Raw genomic sequence first — 26,067 nt, forward strand, 5'->3', positions numbered from 1 at the left:
TCCACCACTGCATATAATTCAGGCAACAGCTCAAAAAACATTTTAAATAACACTAAGCCAATATCGGTTCGAATCGAATCGAATCATGATAATCGATTCTGAATATAAAGAATCGGAATCGAATTGATTCTTGACATTTGAATCGATACCCAGCCCTAACCAGCAGGTATGACCACCTTCATGAAAGCAGGATGTCTGGGGGTTTGTTTGTTGGCGTAGAGACCTCAGATTCGTGAATGTGGTGATGAGGAAAAAGGCTTGAGCGATGATTTTAGTGAGGTTATTGTTGCTGCCCATCAGCCTGGGAAGGCTCGAAAGGCTATTTACGATTCTCACTCCGCGGTACGGTGAGAATGATTATTCGCAATTGGCAGTCTTCACATTTATCTGAAGGTCACAGAAATGATAAGAGAAAGCCACGAGCCGCATCTCTGACTGAAGATCAAACTAGCGTGGCTGCCGCAGTGCACGGAGATGTAAGATAATATAACAAGTTTACCTTCAGACTCGCTGTTGACTCATGTCGCTGTCTCCATCAGGGAAGATTCCTGATAAAGAGGTCTCTCTAATCACACAGGGAATGTGGCTGTCCAGAACTTCACATCAAACCATTCCTGCTTCGTGATTTCAGTGGTCCGTTGGGGTAGAAAAGGACATTAACTTCGTTAGTCACCGCTCGCCAGGCCCGTGTCCTGTCAATATCTGTCACAGCACAGCTAACTGAGCAAAATTACTTTTGTTTTTCTTTTCTTTCTTGTTTATAGTTCAAATTATCCCATATACAGCATCTGAAAAACCTCCACAGGCGGACCTACGAGATGAAGATGCAGCTTTATCATACCCTCCTTGCAGAAATCCACCAGGATTTATGCAAATTTATGGGGAACAGGGACAATCTGCCAGTTGTCAGTCGACTGTCATTCATAAACATTTATACGAACAAATCTGAGTTCAGCATTTGTGGACCTGCAGTAGGTTTCTGGTAAGGAGGTGATTTATGTACAAATGTATTCACTGTCAAGGATGTGGAGGACCCAGAGGCAGGAGTGAAAAAAAAACGTGTTTATTTCAAACCTAAACAAACAAAAAGCACTGTTAAAGCAGCACTATGTAACTTTTCCACCTTAATATCATATTTCCAGAGACATTGTGATGGTACATCAACTTCCAACAGGTTTAATGACACCTCTGTCATGGTCTGAGGGGTCTGTATCGCCTTCACTGGCACTATGTAACTTTGAGGAGCATGGTAGGAACCCTTCCACACTAAAAAACTACACATTTTTACGGCTTTGACTGCTTTACGGCATACGTCACTTCCCCCTTGTTACAACCAAAAACGTAATAACGGCCAATAACGTAATAATTTTGGCCATTTCAAATGTAATAAAGCCAATAGTGTAATAATGTGCCAATAATGTAATAAAACTTTTGAGCCAATAACGTAATAACTTTTTGCCGATAATGTAATAAGGCGTTACATTATTGGCTGGTTATTACGTTATTGGCCTGGTATTAAAAAAAACCTTTCAAAATGTAATAACTGGTGCCGATAATGTAATAACACAGAAATATGACAGCAGCTCTTGGAAATAAAGGTTTTTTTTGCAGTTTTTGGGCAGTTAGTGGATGACATATAGTTGTCATATTTATTCATCCAAGATATGTCCGTCTCTCTCTCTCTCTCTCTTTTTCTCTCTCTCTCATAATTGTGTGGTCTTTCCCCTTGTTACAACCAATAGTGTAATAATGTGCCAATAATGTAATAAAACTTTTTTTTTATTACATTATTGGCACATTATTACACTATTGGCTTTATTACATTTGAAATGGCCAAAATTATTACATTATTGGCCGTTATTACGTTTTTGGTTGTAACACCCCTCCTTCCCGATTCGTAGTCGAGACGAAAATGGGCGGGGCGTGGAGCGCAGAGCTCCGCAGAAGCTGGTAACCCGTTGCTGTGTTGTGGCTGCAGCAGCTCCACATAACAGACGTGGGGAAAAGATCGCTAATGGTTTAACTTTTCACCACTTTCCTGCTTGGAGGCAGAACCACGGAGGCCAAGTATCTGATATAACAAAGTAAAAGAGTCGTCGGCTCGCTTGGATCGCGGCTGTAACGACCAAACATAACGTTCCTCAGTAAACCACAAACACGCACACAGATGGGGGTCGGATCATTCATATGGGTTTATTCCCCACTTCTCCAGCTAAACGCAGCTTTCTGCGGTGCGATTAAACCCAATCTTCAGATAAAACTAGTTTGTGGAGGAAAAAACATTAACTCTATCTGTAGCTGCAGAGGAAAAAAATAATCTCACGAGGAAAAGAAAAATATTGCTCACGACTCGGAGCCTCTTCAGCATAATATAGCAGTCAAAAAAAGAAAAGAGAAGTAAGAGTAATACAAAACATGTACTGTATGTTGTACTATTATACTAATTTATTGAAACACATGGCGAGTCAAACATTTACCAAAGCAGCTGCCAAACACTCCTAAACAAGGTAGCCGGAGACGGTGGTTCTGCAGAACTGCGGCAGTAAATCCTTTCTAAAGAGTGCAGCTCCGACGAGGAGCTCCATTCTTTAGTAGGGATTTCATATGGATCCAGACCGTTAATAATCATTATTTTCTCCATATACCGCTCCCTGGCTTCCTTGTTTAAGGTATCCCGGTAAATTCCAGTTCCTTTCCAGCAGTTTAACATCTTTTTTTTTTGCGTTCCGTCTGTTCACTTGGTGAAACAGAAAAGTAGTTTTGAAAGTCTGTCCCGTCTTCATTCGCTATCAAAACAAATGCACGTGACCGGGACAGGAGTTTTCCGGCTGTACGTGCTGGTGCTCATGGGAAACGTAGTGTTCTTTCTGGTAAAGCACTACCGCTTTTGTCTAAAAGATGCCGCCAAACTCAACAAAAGCTGAAAGTTACGTTGTGCTGCTTTAAGCAGGATTACAAAAAAACCAGAGCATGAACATGACAAAATCCAAAAACCTGACCTGAAACATGGGGGGGTAGACACAGTACGGACCAGCCAGGAGCAAGGGAAAGACAAGACCAGATATACAGAAGGCTTGACGAGACACAGGTGCAGACAATCAGGGCAGACAGGAAGAAGTCAAGACAAAACTTAAACACAAGGATTTCAAAATAAAACAGGAACCTAAACACCAAAACTGTGACATTAATTCAAAGGTGGGACTTTCACGGATTCATTAAGATTTATGCGTGAGGCTCGTTGAGGTGACCAGCTACTCAGCTACCAGCTTTGCTGAAGCTGGGTCATACGACAAGAAAATAACACCAACAGAAGAGACAACGTTACGCTTACAAATTCCAATAAACTAAATGAAAATTGTAAGGAATATCAGACCAACCTTAGCTGTGTGAAGTTTTCCTTGTTCCCATGTTCTCCCTGTGCTTGTGAAGGTTTTCCCGAGATGCGGTTTCGTTGTTAGCACTGTTGCACAGGAAGGCTGCTTGTTCTGGTGTGTGGAGTGTAGCACCCTATAATGTAATCATTTCCTGAAAATGTAATAACGCCCTAAAATGTAATAAAATTTGCACTTAACTCAATCGAAAATGTAATAAAACCCAATAATGTAATAACTTCACCAATAATGTAATAAAATATCCTGACTGATATTGTAATAACATTTTTACCAATAATGTAATACCTTATTACGTTATTGGGAATTTATTACATGGTACTCAAAGTCTGCAATTTAACCCAATAGTCATTCTGGTGTTTCAAATCCAGCGTATATAACATTCTTGGATACTTAAAACACAAAATGTAGAACTCTGGACTGAAAATGAACATATATATACTACATTATTTGTCAAGTATTACATTATCTGTTTTGAAAAAAAAAAAAAAAGACCCACCTGAAAATGTAATAGATTCCCAATATTGAATAAGGTATTACATTAATGGTAAAAATGTTATTACAATATCAGTCAGGATATTTTATTACATTATTGGTCAAGTTATTACATTATTGGGTTTTATTACATATTCGATTGAGTTAAGTGCAAATGTTATTACGTTTTCAGGAAATTATTACATTATAGGGTTGCTACATGGAGTTTGCATGTTTTCCTCGTGCTTGCCTGCGTTTTCTCTTAGTACTCTGGTTCCCACAATCCCAAAACATTATTCTAAACTGCACAAATAGTTGTGTGTGTGTGAGTATCTCACGCTCAGTGCTTGTGGGGTTGTGTCAGGATTCAGGAAGGGCATCCGTCATAAAACCCGTGCCAAATCAATGTGCGGACCGCACTGACCCACCTCTCCAGATTCCTCCCACAGCCCCAAAACATGCACCTTAGTCTAATTGGCCATCCTAAATGTTGCCCGTAGAGAGCTGGGATAAGCTCCGTCCGATCTTCATGACCCTGAATGAACGTGTATAGATAGCGGATGATATGAGAGATGGACGGCATCAGAAACCCAATTACTATAAATTATTATCGGTAAAGGTGCTTGTAAAAGCCACAGATTCATGAGCTGCACTATATTTCCAACACTTTGTTGAGTTGTTGCTCTATCAATAATAGCAGCATGTCATGTGTTCTGATTTGCTATTCATCTAAGGTTGTAAAAAAGCTGATCCTAAGAGCAAATGATGATATATTACATCCAGTACTCGAGGGGGGATGAGGGGGGATGAGGGGGGATGGCATCCCCCCCTGAAATAAAATTGGTCAAAATCATCCCCCCAGTAAAACTGCCATCCCCCCTTTTCATCCCTTATGTCATTTCATCAATGAATGTGGTTTTACTGCTATTTCAACATTTAGAGTCATCACCAGAAAAATAACACCAGAAAAATAACTTATTTGACAATTTTCACCTGTTTTAAGTACATTTTCACTTGAAATAAGTAGAAAAATCTGCCAGTGGGACAAGATTTATCTTCTTATTACAAGCAAAAAAATCTTGTTCCACTGGCAGATTTTTCTACTTATTTTAAGTGAAAATCTACTCTAAACAGGTGAAAATTGTTGTTTTTTCCAGTGATGAGTCTTGTTTAAAGTGTAATGAGATTTTTTTACTAAAATGAGACATTTTAACTAGAAATAAGACAAATATTCTTGTTAAGATTTTGAGTTTTTGCAGTGATCCATTTTACTTATCCTGTGAAGGACAGAGTCATATTGATAAGTTCAGAAAACTGTTTTTTATTGTTGTGTTTTGATGTATTTGATGTAAGCCCAGTGGATATTTAAAGCTTACAGAAGGCTGCATTTAACCGCTGCTATGTCATTCCTGCAGTATTTCTGCAGGTGTTTTGGTCAGTGCTATTATTTGTAATATATTATATTATTTGTAATCAGCACAAATGATCTGTCCCCATATGATAAAATCCACCATCCCCCCTGATTTTTTTTTTACAACTCGAGTACTGATTAAATCCTGATATGTAAACCAATAGAAGTGAAAGAGAGATGTTTCTTTTTCATGACTGTAGCCGCATGTATGACTCCTGTAAGATCCTCCCGCCAGTGTGCTTATACATTTAGAGATTTTAGTAGTTTTGCTACATTTAAGTCATTTAATTCCCCTCTCTCTCTCTCTCTCTCTGCAAGTGGCGGACCTCTGATAGATCCCCGAGCCCCTATGTTTGTTCAAAGAGAGTAGGGAAGCAGATGATGAAAAGAGGCCATGCCAGTCGCCAGGGACGGCTCCCGCTCTCTCTCGCTCGCTAGCGCATCTCTGCGCTCATCTAACAGCAGCATGCTTGTTCCCTCGGAAGGGAGCCACTGCAGAAGCCTGCCGCAGGAGAGGTTAAACACAACCTCCGCTGTGGGAACTAAATTCTGCAATTACAGTTGCAGGACCGACGCGATAAAAGCGATCTGCTGGAATCCAAGCGGCGGTTTGGTGCGTGGTGTATGCTTTGCTAGTTGGAAGGTGCCTGATTGATTTTTACAAACTTTGATATCTCTCACGGTTTGAAAGCTCAAGGGATACAACCCACTGGGTTGAGCATTGCAGGGAGAAGCTGCACACACGCTTACTTCTAAGATATGAATTAATTCATTTAAACTGAACGCATTCAAGCACTTTATTCATTATTTCTTGCTCATTACGGGGAGATCAAAATGCGGAGGAGCTTGGCCTGAACCTTGGTTCGGTTATTGGCAGGAGCCAGAGGTGTGAGTTAATAATAGATGCATTTCTGGAGGGAGGCCGAGGCAGAGAGAGGGGAGGAGAGTGGGCGAAGCAGAGAGGAGTAAGATGGAAGGTTTTGTGAAACAAATACGGCGAAGAGGGTGGGAGGCAGAGAAGCAGGGGTGAGGATGAAGAAATAGACATGCAGGGAAGAAAGTAAGACAGCTCAGAGACGCAGAGTAAGACGAGAGAGGATGTAGAGCAGAACACAATGAGGAGAGAGGGAGAGAGAGAAAAGAGCATCCTTTGTAAGCCAGCCCCAGAGCCGCTGGCTCTTCAATATTCAGCGCACCTTCACAAAGGCAGTTAAGACGGGACTGAGGAAGGAGCTTTGTGGATGTGCGGGTTAGATCTCTGCTGGAGGTCAGGCGGCAAGAAGAGGAGGGTAAACCGCATGGCGTCCTTCACAAAACCGCACGAGCTTGACCCACGTTTCAAGCCCTTATGATGTGTTTCCTGGCTGTTGTCTGCCCCCCCCCGCCTCCTGCCACCTCCTTCTGATCGCTGCTCTTCTCCAGTCTTCTGTCTCCTGCTGGCCCTCGACTGCTAGAGACTAACATCATTCCCACATGCTTTTTTTTTTTCTTTTTTTTATATCTTTTTATTTCACAATAATTTTCACAATTCACATTTTCACATTCACGATTTCTATTCTACCCACATTCCTACCCTCCCCATTACGACGGAGTATTACGGCCAAACTAAGACAAAAAAAATTGGAAATTATGAGAATAAAGTCATAATATAATGAGAATAAAGTCGTAAATTTACCAGAATAAAGTCGTAATGTTGCGAGAATAAAGTCGTAATAGAATAAAGTCGTAATATTACGAGAATAAAGTCGTAACATTACGAGAATAAAGTCGTAATATTATCGAGAATAAAGTCGTAATATTACGAGAATAAAGTCGTAATATTACGAGAATAAAGTCGTAATATTATCGAGAATAAAGTCGTAATATTACGAGAATAAAGTCGTAATATTACGAGAATAAAGTCGTAATTTATGAGAATAAAGTCGTAATATTATGAAAATAAAGTGGTAATTTATGAGAACTCTAACAGGAAGAGCATCTTCTCCCTGTGTTAAAATTAGGAATATTGAGCAGCATCTTGTGAAGTTATATATATAATATATTTAATATTACGACTTTATTGTCGTAATATTAAGACTTTATTCTCAAAATATCACGACTTCATTCTCAAAATATTATGACTTTATTCTCGTAATATTATGACTTTATTCTCGTAATTTTACGACTTTATTCTCATTATATTATGACTTTATTCTCGTAATTTTACGACTTTATTATCGTAATTTTTTTGTCTTAGTTTGGCCCTAATACTCCGTCGTACCCCATAAATACCTTAGGGAGAAAAAAAAAAGAAAAAAAAACATACATTAAGGGAGAACAAAATTAAATAAATATTAAAAAAAATAAACTAAAGAAATATATAATGGCAGCAACAGCGATATCAAACTATATATATATCCATACATACATACAAACATACATACATATAAGGCACAAGTTCGAAAATAGAGATACTCATTGGTCCCCTTTGGAAAAATTCTCCAGTTTTGAAAATAATGGAAACCAAAATTCTTGAAAAATATGACCACGGTTGTATTTTTCCAAAGTTAATTTTTCCAATGGTTAAAAAAACTGAAATTTGATCCAAAAAAAACTTGAAAGTTGGAGTTGGAAGTTGGAATCATCTTTCCAAAGTAAAAGTATGCATTTCGTAGCGAAATATGTGATCATAATTAATATCCTGCTTTTTTTCCGGTCTAACTGAAGATCCAGTGTGTCATTTAATAAATACAAACTGGAGCTTAACTCAAAATTAATTTCTAATACTGATTGTGTGAAGGAATTAATTGATTTCCAGAAACTTATTAAAAGATCACATTCCCAAAACATATGTACAAATGTTCCATCGATTCTTTTACATCTTGGACATTTTGAAGAGATATCCTTTGAAATTTTGTGCATTTTAATTGGAGTTAAATACAATTTGTGAATAAAATTAGCCTCTTTAATTTTATTACTAGTAAAAGGAAAATGTATTTTTTCCACATATATTTAACCAAGTATTTTCTTCACGTGCTTTTTCTGCCCGTATAAACTCTTTAATCCCCAAGTATTCACCACAATCCAAAAGCATAATCACTTTACGCAGAACGTACACCAACATGACCTCGGAGGCCACGACTCTCTTCTTTTAATGGCAATCTTGTTGTGGGGATAATCCCATTGGGGTGCTGATGTGTGCAATTTGTGGTCACTTGTCATATATAAAGAGTTCATTATTCCTCCTTCATATCGAAGAGCCAATTATCGTTGCAGTTAGAGGGGAGTTAATAGGAAAGATTAATTGAAGAGAACAGAGGTTTCTTCAACAAGTTCAACATCTTTCAGTCCGTGCCGTAGCTCATTGTTTCATTATCTCCACACAGCAGGTGGTAATAGCTAAAGTCACACATGAGACGTCGGTTCTCTGGTAAGCATTGTTCCTCGGAGGACACGTAAAGAGAGCCTGGAGCCAGATCTCCAAACGCATCCAAACCCCACTGGTGTCTTTTCAGGGATGGGAGCGCACAGAGGAAGAGGTGGCGCAGTGTAAAAATGTGAAATGGGCTGTTCTTAAGAGTATGCATTATTGAGGCTAGTAAATGGGTCTAAAAAGAAGGCCATGGCTCATTAATAGTGAATGTGATTACCGTTTCTGGGAACGCAGCAGTCTGGACGAGGAGGGAGATAATTGAAATGGTCAAATGCAAAGTCGAGATCTGCGTGTTTACTCAGCACCAACTGTCACGTCGACCTCACGGCCGGAGCTGGAAGATGATGCTGCCAAAGTGTCCGATGCTATAACTGAGAACAGTCTTTTCTCTTCTCCTCTCCTCTGTTTCCGGTGTGAGTGTGAGCTTGAGCGTGAGTCGGTGGTGTAATGTCTGAGTGGCGCGTAGTTTGATTTGGTTTCAAACATCTTTAGGATGTTCTTTTTTCTCCTTCAGATGAGTGCACTTTGTACTTGTCTTGGTCGTTGTGGTCTAGATGGTGGATTGTTGGAGGATGGCGTCCTCTGCGACGTCACCTCCGTCTATCAAACATGGAGTCAGGATAGTCCCGCCAGCAGAGGTGTCAAAAGTATTCACATTCATTACTCAGGTAGAAGTATAGATACTAGAGTTTAAAAATACTCCTGTAGAAGTTGAAGTATCAACTCAAGTTTTTTACTCAAGTAAAAGTATAAAAGTACTGGTTTCAAAACTACTTAAAGTATAAAAGTAAAAGTAATGTAAGGGGGAAAAAAGCCATTAAGGACAAAAGCCATTGAAAATGAATGCATCTTAGTATAATGCAAATATATTAAAGAACCATATATGTGTACTATTGAGCATTAACATGTGTTTCAGAGAGCAGGAGATATGATGACTAGTTGTCTATAAGTATTGTAATGGTGCAAAAAGTCAAACTTCAGAGGCATGTTATCATTTATCCTAACCTTTATTGGAATGTACATCCAAGTTTAGTTGCAGGAATCTGAGGGAACGGATGTGAGAACAAAACTGGACAAGAACATCTGAAACAACCACAACCAAATTCACTCTACCCGGATGGAGCAATTTAACTGGATAGTTTTTTATTTAAAGGCCGAAATGAAATAGAGTAACGGGGCTGTTTTTAAAATGTAAGGAGTAAAAAGTACAGATAATTGCGTGAAAATGTAAGGAGTAAAAGTAAAAAGTCGTCTGAAAAATAATTACTCCAGTGAAGTATAGATAACCAAAATTTCTACTTAAGTAAGGTAACAAAGTATTTGTACTTTGTTACTTGACACCTCTGCCCGCCAGACTCTGGCATTTCCATGGAGGATGTTCTTTTGTAGGTGAGCAGGTAGAACATGATAACATTTATATTGCTTCGCGGATGAACAAGGCCGTTGTTGCGTTGGTGACTGATGAACTTCACGTTCCCCATAGGGCAGTGGGACATTGCATCTTTATTAATTGTGTGTTTGTGCAGATGTCACTGCTGTCAGTCCCTTCGGCGCGGATAAAAGGTCCGGTGTACCTCCGTTTATTTCCAATAAACAGCTTGAGAAAGAACTCAGCAGATTCGGGAAGTTTGCCAGCAAGTTTAAGACTGTGAGTTTGGGGTGTAAGCAGTACTCGAGTTGTAAAAAAAAAAATCAGGGGGGATGGTGGATTTTATCATATGGGGACAGATAATTTGTGCTGATTACAAATAATATAATATATTACAAATAATAGCACTGACCAAAACAGCTGCAGAAATACTGCAGGAATGACATAGCAGCAGTTAAATGCAGCCTTCTGTAAGCTTTAAATATCCACTGGGCTTACATCCAATACATCAAAACACAACAATAAAAAACAGTTTTCTGAACTTATCGATATGACTCTGTCCTTCACAGGATAAGTAAAATAGATCACTGCAAAAACTCAAAATCTTAACAAGAATATTTGTCTTATTTCTAGTTAAAATGTCTCATTTTAGTAAAAACAATCTCATTACATTTAAAACAAGAATCATCACTGGAAAAAACAACAATTTTCACCTGTTTCAAGTAGATTTTTACTTGAAATAAGTAGAAACATCTGCCAGTGGAACAAGATTTTTTTGCTTGTAATAAGAAGATAAATCCCATTGGCAGATTTTCCTACTGATTCAAGTGAAAATTGACTTGAAACAGGAGAAAATTGTCAAATAAGTTATTTTTCTGGTGTTATTTTTCTGGTGATGACTAAAAATGTTGAAATAGCAGTAAAACCACATTCATTGATGAAATGACATAAGGGATGGAAAGAGGGGAAGGCAGTTTTACAGGGGGATGATTTTGAGTGCATTTATTTCAGGGGGGGATGCCATCCCCCCTCATTCCCCCTCAACTCCAGTACTGGGTGTGAGGATCCTAAGGTCAGGCATGTCCTGTCTTTGAGGCGGCAGGTGTTCATGTTCCTGGAGTCGCCGGCGCAGACTTTAGAGGTGTCGTTCAGGGTGAATCATAGTGAAGGCCCTACTGTGCATAGATTATATGGGGTCGGGGCAGTTGAAGTGTTTTTAATGTGTGGATGTGGGACCCAAACATTTTGTTTGTCCTCATAAGCGGTGCTAAAATTGATTTTGATAAGATGGCGGTGAAAGGGATTTTGATAAGATGGCGGTGAAATGGATTTTTTGAGTCTAAATCAGATGCTGCATCTGCTGCGGCTGCTGATCTGTATTCCTTGGAGGACATAAACAGTTTTTTGGGAAGAGACTTATAAAAAGTCCGTTAAAGTCAGCGATTACTTCGGTGATCCGGAAAAGTTCATTAGATCTGTTAGTGTGCTGAAGAGAATGGTGGGTTTTGACCTCTTGGACGAACAGAAATGGTTCCGTCTTAAGAAGCATAGCCTATAACAATTCTGAAAAAAGCTGCTATGGGTAAAATTAATATGAGGACTAGGAAAATGAAATAGTTTACATGATGATGCATTACATGGGTTTCTTTCTTTACTGCTTCCTCCTTCGTCTATTTGCTGTTTTTCTTTTCTCTGACCTTCTTATGCGCGGCATTAGGGTGGGATCCTTGAGCGTGAACGGTGGGAGGGACAGTAATAAGAGAACTTTGATTCGTGAAATTGTAGTCCAAGATGGGATTGATATATTTTTCTGCAGGAAACTCATTCTGCTCCAGCGGATGAGGTAGACTAGGGGTTATGGTGGGATGGTAATTTTGTTTTCAGCCATGGCTCCAACTTTAGTGCAGGTGTAGCTATTTTAGAAAGCAGAAAAGCACAAAAATCTATCTTTTTTGTGAATGTTTATGCTCCAAATCATGGTTCTTTTTTTGATGATCTTAATGGGGAATTGCAACATTGGCATCAGGACAAACACGTTGTTGCTGGTGATTTTAATTGTACTCTGGATTTTACTCTTGATAGAACGCATGAGGAACCACATCCACTTTCTTCTCTGAGCCTTAACACTGTTGTTACACAGTGGGATTTTTTTTTTTTTTGAACACATGGCAGGTTCAATTTCCACAAGTTAACATAAGTTCGAGTGAGGGATGATGTAGTAACTTCTGCAAGGCTGGATCGTTTTTACATCTCAGATAATTTGGCTTCAGCTGTTACATGTAGTACAATAAGCCCTGTTGGGTTTACGGATCATCATCTCGTCCCTGCGAGTTTAGTAATCTTACCAGGTGTGGGGACTAAGTCATACTGACATTTTAATAATAAACTTCTTCAGGATAATGGATTTTGTGGGAGATTTGAGAGCTTCTGGGAGCAGTGGAGGGCTCATAAAATGACTTTTGGCTCCATAAAACACTGGTGGGAAGTGGGCAAAGCTCAAGTTCGTTTTTTCTGTCAATATACTTCACATTCCACTGTTGCATTGAAAGCTGCCGTTTGTGATTTGGAGAAATCTACTACATCTATTGAAGAGGGGTGTTACACTCGCAAACGTAATAACAGCCCACAAATGTAATAAACCACAAACGTAATAAATATTTGCAGCTTTGAATGTTATAATCCCGCAAATGTAATAAATTTCCCACAAACGTAATAAAATTTGCCTACTGCAAACGTAATACTGAATTTCCTGCAAATGTAATAACTATTACATTTGCAGGAAATTATTACATATGTGGGAAGGTGAAAATCTGTAAATGTAATAACTTCCCACAAATGTAATATCAGACAAAATATTGATCTTTGTGGTTGTTGGTGTTTGTTCTTTCTTCTTTTAATGACGGAGAAGGTGTAGATGTCATTTTGAGGATTTTAACAAGATTTTTTTTTTTTTTGTGGAAAAATTATTAGTCAAAGAGAAACATTTGAATACATTAAAGGAATCTTTAATGAATAAACTATAATTTATTTTAATAAAAAAAGATAACATAATTGTGATATTAACATTTTTTAAACAGGAAATTCAGTATTACGTTTGCAGTAGGCAAATTTTATTACGTTTGTGGGAAATGTATTACATTTGCGGGATTATTACATTCAAAGCTGCATATTTTTATTACGTTTGTGGTTTATTACGTTTGTGGGCTGTTATTACGTTTGCGGGTGTAACAAGGGGTCGCTGAGGTGCCCGGATCCTGGAGCTGGTCGTCTGTTACGGGAGAAGAAGGTTCGTTTCTGCATGAACGTGTGAAGCAGTTCAGATCCTGTTCCTCCAACTTAGACATGGATGCTCCGACTTCTTTCTTTTTTAACTTTGAAAAGTCTGTTGCTCAGAAGAAACTGACGTCTTGTTCGAGGTTTCCTGGGGAGGTCTGACCACTGATCAGACCAGAGGTGTCAAGTAACGAAGTACAAATACTTTGTTACTTAAGTAGAAATTTTGGTTATCTATACTTCACTGGAGTAATTATTTTTCAGACGACTTTTTACTTTTACTCCTTACATTTTCACGCAATTATCTGTACTTTTTACTCCTTACGTTTTAAAAACAGCCTCGTTACTCTATTTCATTTCAGCCTTTAATAAAAACTATCCAGTTAAATTGCTCCATCCGGATAGAGTGAATTTGGTTGTGGTTGTTTCAGATGTTCTTGTCCAGTTTTGTTCTTACATCCGTTCCCTCAGATTCCTGCAACTAAACTTGGATGTACATTCCAATAAAGGTTTAGATAAAAGATAACATGCTTCTGAAGTTTGACTTTTTGCACCATTACAATACTTATAGGCAACTAGTCATCATATCTCCTGCTCTCTGAAACCCATGTTAATGCTCAATAGTACACATATATGGTTCTTTAATATATTTCCATTATACTAAGATGCATTCATTTTCAATGGCTTTTGTCCTTAATGGCTTTTTTCCCCCTTACATTACTTTTACTTTTATACTTTAACTAGTTTTGAAACCAGTACTTTTATACTTTTACTTAAGTAAAAAACTTGAGTTGATACTTCAACTTCTACAGGAGTATTTTTAAACTCTAGTATCTATACTTCTACCTGAGTAATGAATGTGAATACTTTTGACACCTCTGGATCAGACCGAGATGCTGGACCATGCTGTGGACTTTTACTCTGCCCTCTTTGGGAAGCAGCCTTGTTGCATGGAGAGCAGTACGGATCTCCTGGATGGTTTTCCTCAGCTGAGCGCGGCGGAGACGGCTGCTCTGGATGGTGATCTGACTTCGGAGGAGTTGACTCTGGCTGTCGATCAGGTGGCTCTTGGAAGAGTGCCAGGAATTGATGGTCTCTCCTCAGATTTTTATAAGCACTTTTGTTGCATTATTGGGTTGGATTTTCATGAGGTTCTGTTGGACGGCTATCGACCTGGATCTCTTCCCATTTCCTATCAACGGCAGTTTTATCTTTGCTGCCAAAAAAAGGGGACCTGGTCTTGCTTAAGAACTGGAGTGCAGTGGCCTTACTTTGCAAGGCTATAACGCCCTCTCAAACAGACTTAAGATCTATCTGGATAACATTGTGCATCTGGATCAGTCTTATTGTGCCTGAACAAACAATTACGGACAATATTTTTCTGACGCAGGATGTGTTTGATTTGTGTAAAGTTTATGATTTGAATTGTGGCATTTTGTCTCTAGATCAGGAGAAAGCTTTTGATAGTTAAAGTTAAAGTTCTGGGTGTGTTTTGGGGTTCTGAAGGTTTTCCTAAGAAGAACTGGGAGGGAAGTCTGGAGAAGGTGTGAGCTCGGTTGTCTAGGTGGAATTGGCTGTTCCCTCAGCTGTCTTATAGGGGAAGGGTTTTGGTTGCTATTAACTTGGTTGCCTCAACTCTCTGGCACAGACTTAGAATAGAATAGAATAGAATAGAATAGAATACATCTTTATTGTCCACCAGAGGTGGAAAATTGTCTTTGGCTCACCAAAAAACAAACATCTCTAAAAAACAGACAGCTCTAGGACAACAACATGCATACATGATTACATAAGAACAACAGAGGTACACAGAGGTGTGGTGGAGGAGGTACAGAGGACTCTCGTGGCAATGGATTCGGGCAGCAGGACTCTATTTTCCTGTTGCTGAAGGAGGTCAAGGTCTCATTGATATGCAGTCCAAGATTTCCTCCGTTAGGCTTTGGACCACGCAGCGGCTGCTTCATGGCTGTGGTCCGGATCGACACAGCAAGACTGTTGCTGAGGAGAGTTGGCAGACTGGGCTACGATAAGCAGTTTTTCCTCATGCAACCTGGAGAAGTGGACCTTTTTGGACTTTCGCCTGGTGTGGAAGGTTTGCAAGGTTTCTCGCATACCTGATGAGACTCCGGGCATGTCGTTGTTTGAGGAGCCGTCTCTCTTCGATGCTGGAATCACAAAGCTCAAAGCACAAAGCTCAGCCATCTGCTGAAGTTGTCGAGTACATCCATGGAAACGCTGAGGCAGCATTTGAACATTACATCTACCAGACTGACTGCACGATTGGTGAAGGAAGTCTGTGCGACTCTTTTGCAGAAAACAAGTCTCTGTCCGACCTGTGGGGATGAAGAATGCATTTGTGGCTTTCCCAACTTGTCTGTGGCCCCTGCAGTAGGAGACTGGCAGGACAAGGAGGGTTGCCTATTGTCAATTCAATTCAATTCAATTTTATTTATATAGCGTCTAATACAACAAAAGTTGTCTCTAGACGCTTTCCAGAGACCCAGAACATGACCCCGAGCAATTATTACATAAACAATGGCAGGTAAAAACTCCCATATTGGGAGAAAAACCTTAAGCCAAACAGTGGCAAGGCAAAACTCACCTTTAGGAGGGAAGAAACCTTAAGCAGGACCAGGCTCATAAGGGGGGACCCTCCTGCCGAGGGCCAGACTGGGGGTCGGGGACATCAACAGCACAGCAGGCAGGTGGAAGCAGCAACGGGATGACCGGGGGTGGGGACCGCAGGCCAGCATCTCCCGAAGCTCCAGCCCAATCAGCAAGCCCCAGGTTAGGTGCAGGGTCGGGGAAAGGTTGAGAAGGGGCAGGGCCAGGGAGAGGAGTCTTGACGGACAAACCTCTCCCCCGCCTGCCCGGGCCGTTACCCGGCCCCCCTCACTCCCACGCTGCAGGTTCCGGTGTTGTGCATTCAGAGATGCTCTTCGCCACCGGTAGAGGATGCTGCAACATGGACAAAAGAGAAAAAAGAGAAGAAAAGGGGGGGCCAGCACAAGAAACTACAGGAGCGACTCTAACACACTAGAGTTAACACTACCTACAGATTTACCAACACCAGCTAGAGGTTTACTAAACACTAACTATAGGCTTTACTAAACAGAAAGGTTTTAAGTTTAGTTTTAAAGGTGGAGGTGGTGTCAGCCTCCTTAACACAGATTGGAAGTTGGTTCCATAGTAGTGGTGCCTGATAGCAGAACGCCCGCCCTCCAAATCTACATTTAGATACTCTAGGAACTACGAGTAAACCTGCACTCCGAAAACGGAGAGCTCTGCCAGGAACATAAGGCACTATCGGGTCTTGCAAATAATGCAGAGCTAAGCTGTTTTGGGCTTTATACGCAAGTAATACAATTTTAAATTGTATTACTTGTCGTTTGGGAGTCCTCATTTGGATACATTTCAGTTTCTGAAGAAGAAAGTGGTATATCAGGTCTGACTAAACATGCTGAACCTCCGTTCTCTGACGGCGTTGCGGGAGTCGGGACGGGAGTTTTTAGGCCCAGCGTTTTCCCCGAGAGACAGTTGGCGGTCCCTGTACAAGCTGCCCATTGAGAACAGGACAGCGGACCTCCAGTGGAGGATTGTACATGGGGGTATAGAGCACACCTGGATCCCAGTGTGGGGGAGGCCTGCTTATGTTGTTCAGGGATTCAGGCACTGGCACATTTGTTTGTCCAGTGTCCCCGTCTTGTTGGTCTTTTTCATCTTTTGCAGACACAGTTTTGGAGTGGTGTTTTCTTTTCATTTGTTTATTCTTGGTCCTGAGTACAGTGTAAAAGAGAAGACTGTTGTCACGCTTGTGAATTGCATGTGTGGTTTAGCTAAACTTTCAATCTGGCTGACCAAGAAAAAAACGGTTTTCAGGTTCTGGTAGTGTTGGTCCACTTGCAGTTTTGAAGACTCTTCTCGTCTTTGAGTGGACTACTCTTATTATAAAATGGTGGGCAACCTGGAGGCTTTGGAGGATATGTGGTCTGTCGGATGGGTCTTGTGCTGCGTTGAGGGGGAAAATGACGACCTTTTGTTTCAGTTTTGAGGGTTTTCTTTTGATGGGTTGATGATGGGATTTGTGTTGTGATTCTGTGAATTGGTGAATAAAGGGCTTGTTAAAACCAAACCTCTCTTCTCCTCGGGTGCATTCTTGAGCATTGGTTTCGGCAGTTTTAAATAGTCTAGAGAAAACGGTTGTATTCGTTCATTTTTTAATTATCTCAGCTTTAGCGCCAATTCTGAGCCAATTAGTAGAATGATTTTCTGGGATCCCTTCAAAACTGGAGGTAGCTGCCGACGGGGGTGACTGGCACTGTTTGACACACACGCTAAATGACACGGCATCGTCCCGCGGCGCAGGGAGACATGAGAATTAGCCTGACGTGAACCAGGATTATTGCATTGCCACCCTTAAGAGTTCCCACGCTGAACCAACAGATGCCTCCTCCTCGTCTCCATCTCCTAACTCGCACCCTCGCTCCCTTCTGTTACATTTGCTCCGGGGTGATGGACGACGCAGAGGCTGGCTGCAGTTTACGCCAGACACATCAGGCACCATTAGGATCCATTTTCTAACCATTTGCCTGATGGCTCCTATCTCTTATTTGCTTTCCTTGGCCGGACTGTGCAACCCCCGTCCTCCCCCCTCAAATTGATGGATCTCTCATTGACGTGCCAGTGTTGGAGATCACAAAAAAACAAAACAATGCAAGCAGCCAAGCAGATGTGCCAGCTCACAACTAATATATCAATTGCTGGTGAAGGGGGGGGGCCTTAAACCCTCAATCACAGTGACTTACTAAAAGTGCTAATCTTGTTATCCCTTCAGCCCTCCGGCCACAGATGATGAGACATCGCTGGGAGGTCCTAAGACACATTATTTTGACTGCCATCACAAAGACAACGAAAAGCTCCAGACATTTATGATGGTGCACCATTAACGTCTGCATTTCACTTGTATACCTAAGTAATTTCTCCATCCACTCACGGAAATCTGCATGGCTTCAGGCCTGCTGTATCCAGCTCACAGGAGGATTATGGCATGAGTGTGTTTCTCTCCGCTAATCTTATTTGTTGCTCAGAGTGGTGCAAGTGTGCTTGTTAAGAGGAGCGATATCAATCCATGGTGTCATATTTAACATAAATTTCACGCTGACTGTGAGTCTCGTACTGGCAGGAACTGGTGTGGGCACAACAACAACAAAATAAAGAAAAGAAAAAAAAGGGAAATAGCGGCACAGTGGCCCCAGAGCAATTGTTGGATCCACCGCCATCGTCTGCAGCAGATCAAAAAGAGCCTCAGCAGGTGAGACGCTGACTCTCAGCCCTTCATACACAAGCCCGTGACGGTATCTTCATTTAACCGTGACCACATTTGCATTGCTGTACTCAATCGCACGATCGCATCTCCGATCCGTTCGCTGATTTGAAATGTAGATGCAATGTTTTTTTTTTTGCTCTCCTGGCACGAGTTCACCTTCAGTGACCGGCTGGATGGGGGAGGAGAACGTGATAAGGGTGCTTAAAATGAGGCATTAATCACACAAAGGTCTAGCTGTGATTGGCATGTGGTGTTTGATGCAGCAGAGGCAACAAAGAGTAGATGGCAGTTTGAGATATGACGATGAACTCGCACATTAATGGGACAAAAGACAGCGTATAAAATCTGCTGTAACTCAGAGCTATTAAGACCTACAGAACTGATAATAAACAGGAAGAAAGCCGGAAAAAGGCAGAGAGAACAATCAAAACCAGGCTCCATCTGCTCACAGCAGACACACACACACACACACACACACACACACACACACACACACACACACACACACACACACACACACACACACACACACACACACACACACACACACACACACACAGAAAACAGACTCATGTCAGTGCAAGAAATAAAGAAATGCACCTTGTCAAATTACGGGGAGTTTTTCTTGCCACTGTTTGGCTTAAGGTTTTTCTCCCACTAGGGGAGTTTTTACCTCCCATTGCTTATGTTTATGTTTATGCAATAATTGCTCGGGGTTCATGTTCTGGGTCTCTGGAAAGTGCCTAGAGACAACTTCTTTTGTAATAGACCAGGGGTCTCTTTTTTCTTTCTTTTTTCCTTTTTTTCCTCTTTTTTCCTTCCTTTTTCCTTTCCTTTTTAATATCAACATTTTGACTTTTCTCGAAATTTCGACTTTTTTCTCAACATTTTAACTTTTTTCACGAATTGTTGACTATTTCCTTGACATTTCGACTTTTTTCTCAACATTTCGACTTTTTTCTCGACATTGACTTTTTTCTCGAAATTTTGACTTTTTTCTCGACATTCCGACTTTTTTCTCGACATTTGACATTTTTTTTTGTTTTTTTACCTTGTCTGCACACATATTAATGATTGATACCATGACGGTAGAAATCAAAAGTATATATATGTGCATTATTACTATATTTAATATATATACATATATATATGCACACATATGCGTACACATACATAAATATACACATACAAACCCAGTGTTTTTTTTTTTTTTTTGGGGAGGGGGGGGGGGGGGGGGGGGGGGTGACGACATTCACTGCCAATCCAGGAAGCAGGAACACACGGAGACACACGTCAAGCACTGGAAATCTGCAACAAAAAACCACAAACAAAGCACGAAACCGGCACGGAGCCAACCAAAACAACAACAGCAATCGACCTAAATCTTGAGATCTGATCGCAGTCTGAGCTAAGCTACCGCTACCTAAACCCAAAAACTAGAGAGCCTGCATGCAGGTGAACAAGCCAGTGTGTATGTCTATGTGTGTGTGTGTGTATGTATATGATCATGCGTGTGTGTGTGTGTGTGTGTGTGTATATGCATGTGACTAAGTGACTATATGTGTGTGTGTGTGTGTGTGTGTGTGTGTGTGTGTGTGTGTGTGTGTGTGTGTGTGTGTGTGTGTGTGTGTGTGTGTGTGTGTGTGTGTGTGTGTGATAAACCAAACAAAGCTCCACCTGAAGTGTATCTATAGTGGGGGAGGGGGGGGAGCAACCCCGCCACCCGCGAGACCAGAGGCCGACAAGGAATAAACCCGGAACCCAGGCCACCGGCAACCCCACAGAGGGGAGAAGTAGGCTATTTGACTTTTTTCTCAAAGTGCATAATGAAAAAAAAATTGAGGAATTGAGGAGAACGGTTTGCAAAACCAGATGTTATCTTTTTTTTTTTTTTTGCCTGGATCCCCAACCAGATAGCCTGCCGGTCATTCCTATTTACTTTGCCAAAATTCTTGTTCCTGAAATGGGTTTGGTACCCCCTCCAATTTACAGCCGATTCTACCAGTACAGAACACACCACACCAATCACAACAAGGCTGGGGTGGGATTCATGTGATGATGCGTACAGGAACATCCAAGAGCCTCTGTTTAAAACAACCAAAATGTCTACAGAATTGCTCATAGCACCTTGGACCACAGTAAAACAGACAGTAGTCATCCACCAGCATCATCCAGTCCTACTGTACTTCACACTTATGTATATGCACATATATATATATATTTTTTTTTTGTTGATGCTAGTCTAGTTGTCACTCCACCGTGCTGCATGTCCATGGCTGATTTGACTTTAACTGTACAGAGGCAGTTTCTTCTGCATCCATTGGTGCTCCACCCTGGAAATCAAGGTTGAATCCAGGGAAACCTGATTAAGTTGTTCTACATATCGAAGACAAAAATTACTAGCGTATTTTCTGGACTATAAGCTGCACCTGCATATAAGCCGCATCCGCTCTATTTAAAAAAAAAAGATATGCAAGCCGCAGATATTTGTTAGATTAGATATTTACTACATGTACAGAAGGATTTTGAATTGTAAATGATGTACATGTTTGTACCTAAATAGATCCTTTCCTAACTGTCTTTTAACACGGCAGCAACTTTACTGATTAAATCGGGACAGAACCAGGAGAAAATAACCGGTATTTATTTATCTATTTATCTGTTTGAAATCTGCTTCTACCTACTTCTATCTGCTAAAGAAGAAGTAGCGTATTCTTCTTTGCAATTATTTTGTCTTAGTTTTGATTCTAATTCCGGTTAGAGTGCCCCGAGCGGTGGAAGGAAAATCCACAGAATAGCTGCACCTTTGTATAAGCCGCATGGTTCAAAACCTATGAAAAAAGTAGCGGCTTATAGTCCAGAAAATACGGTAGTTTTTAACGGCCCAGAACTGCTTTCCAGTAAAATATTATTTGACTGAACGCAGTTCCAGGAAAAGAAAACATCAGCTGCTTCATAGTAGCACTTACAACAAGGAAACATATCTGCTAACATTACACCATCTCAAACAGAAACATTTCTACTAAACTTTCAGATTTTCAGCTCTTTGAGGTTTAGGAATGACTTTTGCCTCCAGGTTCACGTGGACTTCATAACAATGCTTTGAATAACCACCAGCTGATAGAGGGTTTTATCACCATAACTTACCACTGCAATATTTGATTGTATCTTAAGAAGCTAAAGTTAAAGACACTCCAATCCTGTGTCAGTAACTGTACAGCCGCTCACTCATGGTGGGTGTAACCAGTACTCGAGTTGTAAAAAGAAATCAGGGGGGATGGTGGATTTTATCATATGGGGACAGATAATTTGTGCTGATTACAAATAATATAATATATTACAAATAATAGCAGTGACCAAAACACCTGCAGAAATTCTGCAGGAATGACATAGCAGCAGTTAAATGCAGCCTTCTGTAAGCTTTAAATATCCACTGGGCTTACATCAAATACATCAAAACACAACAATAAAAAACACTTTTCTGAACTTATCAATATGACTCTGTAAAAAGTAAAATGGATCACTGCAAAAACTCAAAATCTTAACAATAATATTTGTCTTATTTCTAGTTAAAATGTCTCATTTTAGTAAAAAAATCTCATTACACCTACAACAAGACTCACCACTGAAAAAAACAACAATTTTCACCTGTTTCAAGTAGATTTTCACTTGAAATAAGTAGAAAAATCTGCCAGTGGAACAAGATTTTTTTGCTTGTAATAAGAAGATAAATATTGTCCCACTGGCAGATTTTCCTACTTATTTCAAGTGAAAATGTACTTGAAACAGGTGAAAATTGTCAAATAAGTTATTTTTCTGGTGTTATTTTTCTGGTGATGACTCTAAATGTTGAAATAGCAGTAAAACCACATTCATTGATGAAATGACATAAGGGATGGAAAGGGGGGATGGCAGTTTTACAGGGGGGATGATTTGGACCGTTTTTATTTCAGGGGGGGATGCCATCTCCCCTCATCCCCCATCAACCTCAGTACTGTGTGTAACACAATCTTCTCTTTCACTGCAACTGTTAACAACAGGAGCAGCACAGTTTGTGTGAGAAATAACAGCATCGACTCAGAAATGACAAGAATATCAAACAAATTATGGATAATTATCTTGTAGTCATATCAACAAAAGCGTGCTGGGAAACTACACCCAATCATCCCAACTTGTTGCATTATTAAAACGTTTATATATTTATTTATTCAGGTGAAGCTGAGACACAAAACAATTGTTGTGGTAGTTTCAACAAAAAATGAAACATACTTTCAACTCTGCATGTATAACAAAATGGTTTTCAAACAGGAAATTATTATTCTATGTATCTATCGCGCCCCTGGCTACATGTCAAAGTATGCAGACACTTCTTAGCAACCCCCAAAATATTCCCCACCTGTAAATCACAATTGAAAAAAGTGTCTATCAAATTAATGTCATGCAAAGGTTTTTTTTTCCTTTTCATTAAATTTTTAGTCCATGCTTTAGGCTTTTAAAGCATCCCCTTATTTGAGTGACTTATCTACCTGGTTGTGGTAACATGAATCAAGCTGTGAATGGATGAAGATTCAAAACTACGTTGTACTAAGAAAAGGAAGTCCAGTTGTCCCGTTTCAAGAGGATCAACGTCAACAGGGTTTTACAAGCCAAAAATATCTGAATCCACTGCTTTAATCTCCAACTATAATCTAATGATACACTATGCCATTCAGTGGGAGGAGAAACTGAAATTTAAGTAGTAACTACAGCCAAACATCAGATAAATTAGTAGGACGGAATAATCCAACATTACCAAAAAAATGCTATTTAGATCCGATTATTTTTAGCTCTCTAATAATAGAAATAAGCCATCTCTCATTATCTTTAAGATTTAAAAAACAAAACACTTCTTTTTAAGTTGGTGAATTTGTCTGAATATAAAAACACAAAAGTTATAAATATATTATATTATATATTATGTTATATATATATATATATATATATATATATATATATATATATATATATATATATATATATATATATATATATATATATATATATATATTAGGAATGGGCGATATTTTACCGTTCACGATAAACCGATTCTTCCCCACGGTAAGAATTTGTCATCTTGCGGTAAAAACGATAAATTGAGGAAATGAGAAAGAAAGAAAGAAAGAAAGAAAGAAAGAAAGAAATGAGCCTGAAAGAAAGAAAGAAAGAAAGAAAGAAAGAAGAAAGAAGAAAGAAAGAAAGAAAGAAAGAAGAAAGAAGAAAGAAAGAAAGAAGAAGAAAGAAAGAAAGAAAGAAATGAGCCTGAAGAAGAAAGAAAGAAAGAAAGAAAGAAAGAAAGAAAGAAAGAAAGAAAGAAAGAAAGAAATGAGCCTGAAAGAAAGAAAGAAAGAAAGAAAGAAAGAAAGAAAGAAAGAAAGAAAGAAAAGAAAGAAAGAAAGAAAGAAATGAGCCTGAAAGAAGAAAAGAAAGAAAGAGAAAGAAAGAAAGAAAGAAAGAAAGAAAGAAAAGAAAGAAAGAAAAGAAAGAAAGAAAGAAAGAAAGAAGAAAGAAAGAAAGAAAGAAAGAAAAGAAAGAAAGAAAGAAAGAAAGAAGAAAGAAAGAAAAAGAAAGAAAGAAAGAAAGAAAGAAAATTCCCATCTATGACGTTTTTGTATTGGTATTTTTTCTTTCTTTCTGGATAAATGCCAGAAATTATATATATATATATATATATATATATATATATATATATATATATATATATATATATATATATATATATATATTATATATATATATATATATATATATATATATATATATATATATATTTTTTTTTTTTTTTTTTTTTTTTTTTTGCTGGTTGTAAATGTTGTACAATCTGCTTTTTCATCATTTTCTCATGGTGCAGTTTATTAGGACCGTGTCAGTAAAGGCTGATAGAGCCAGAAAGAGGACAAGAGAGCAGACAGGTGTACTCTGATTAAGAAAGACAGGATCTGAAGCAGAGGAACGACAGAAGAGCCTTCTATATTTAGTTAGAGACGGGCTCAGAAAGAACTGACAAGGGGAACCAAAGGTGTGATAGAAGATGAGCTGAAGAACAGGGAACTGAAAGGTGAACTACAACCTTCACTGTTCTGAGCGTTGACACATCAGGGGGAAAGAGGGGAAAAAAAAGAAGAAGACAAAGGCTGTCGTGACATTTAAAGGATTCATGGACAGACCCTTGGATGTGCATCCCCAGCAGGTTGGATGTTGGCAGGGTGGAGCAGTGCGTTCTAACATCTGCAGCAGCAGTTCTGGCATTCAGGGGGTATCTCAGCCTCTTTCTCTCTCACATGCTCTCACTCCCGCCTCTGTTACCTTGGCAACATATTTTCTGCATGGAAATAGCATCTCTTGCTGTGCCCAGCGCTGGAAAAAAGAAAAAAAGAGGGAGAAAAAAAAGAGGCACTTCAATAGATTTAAAGGTGTCTGAACTGATTTGACCTACAGATTGGATGGAATGGAGTTATGACTGTTTGGCTTGTCTTAGCAGCAAATTGGATGTGAGAAGAAGCGGCGGAAGAGTAAGCATCGTAGTCACTGACAGGCTTTCATTATATAATCAAGGATGTAGTGGAAGATATAACCTAGATAAAATACAATTTTGTTGGGCTCTGTAATTGCAGAGTGAAGTTTATTCATTGTAAATAGAAGCAAATCATTTTAGATCTATTTGCCGTTACGATTAAGCTTTTATAAAGAAATGCAGAATAAATGTTAAACCACAGAGTGTGTGTAGATCTGTGCGGACTCCCTCATTTAGTCTCTACTCGCAGATTTAGTCTTATCTCACTGCTGAGACCGCCTGCTACGCTTCCGTGTGATAAACCTTTGTTTGCTTGCCATCAGAGCAAACACAGAAGAGACTAATGAAAGGAATTCAGGGATTGAGATAGCGGGTGAGATCACACTGAGCTGCAAATAAGCCAAGACTTGGCCAAAACAGGAAGAGGGGGATAGGGGGGGGAACAACGAATAAGTGAATAACATCCAGGTAAACATGCGCCACAGGATTAGAAAGAAAGAAAGAAAGAAAAGGAAGAAGGAAAGACAAAAAAAGAGGCTTGACTCTTGGGAGAGAGAAGCCAAAATGAAATAAGCATCTGAAAGAGAGCAGGTGTTAGAGGCTTGACAGACTTCAGCTGCATAACAAGCAGCGCATTTATTCTCTGCTGCCTTTGTCAGTCAAAACAAGTGGTGCTGTAAATAAATGCTCCCCTTCCAAGGGGAAGCAAAAACAGAGACATACATCCCTTTTGTGGAATCATCCATGAGTCAACCTTTTTACACACTCTGACTCTCCTCTTCACTCGCACACAAAAACAACGGGGTGAGTTTTGCATGTCACTCCTGTCAAAGTTGATCTCAGGTAGAAGAAAAGTTAGCTCG

The 26,067-nt window shown here is 39.7% G+C and overlaps 1 protein-coding gene across 1 annotated transcript in view; it reads left to right on the forward strand.

Moving 5' to 3' along the window:
- Nucleotides 1-26,067, forward strand: part of lrfn5b (leucine rich repeat and fibronectin type III domain containing 5b) — a 91,972-nt gene that overhangs the window by 54,371 nt on the left and 11,534 nt on the right. Inside the window, 1 exon segment of the mRNA XM_061707354.1 lies at nt 18,511-18,639. Within this exon segment, the coding sequence (XP_061563338.1) occupies nt 18,511-18,639 (129 nt within the window).

Source organism: Cololabis saira, chromosome 18 (genome assembly GCF_033807715.1).
Source record: "Cololabis saira isolate AMF1-May2022 chromosome 18, fColSai1.1, whole genome shotgun sequence".
Classification (NCBI taxonomy): domain Eukaryota; kingdom Metazoa; phylum Chordata; class Actinopteri; order Beloniformes; family Belonidae; genus Cololabis; species Cololabis saira.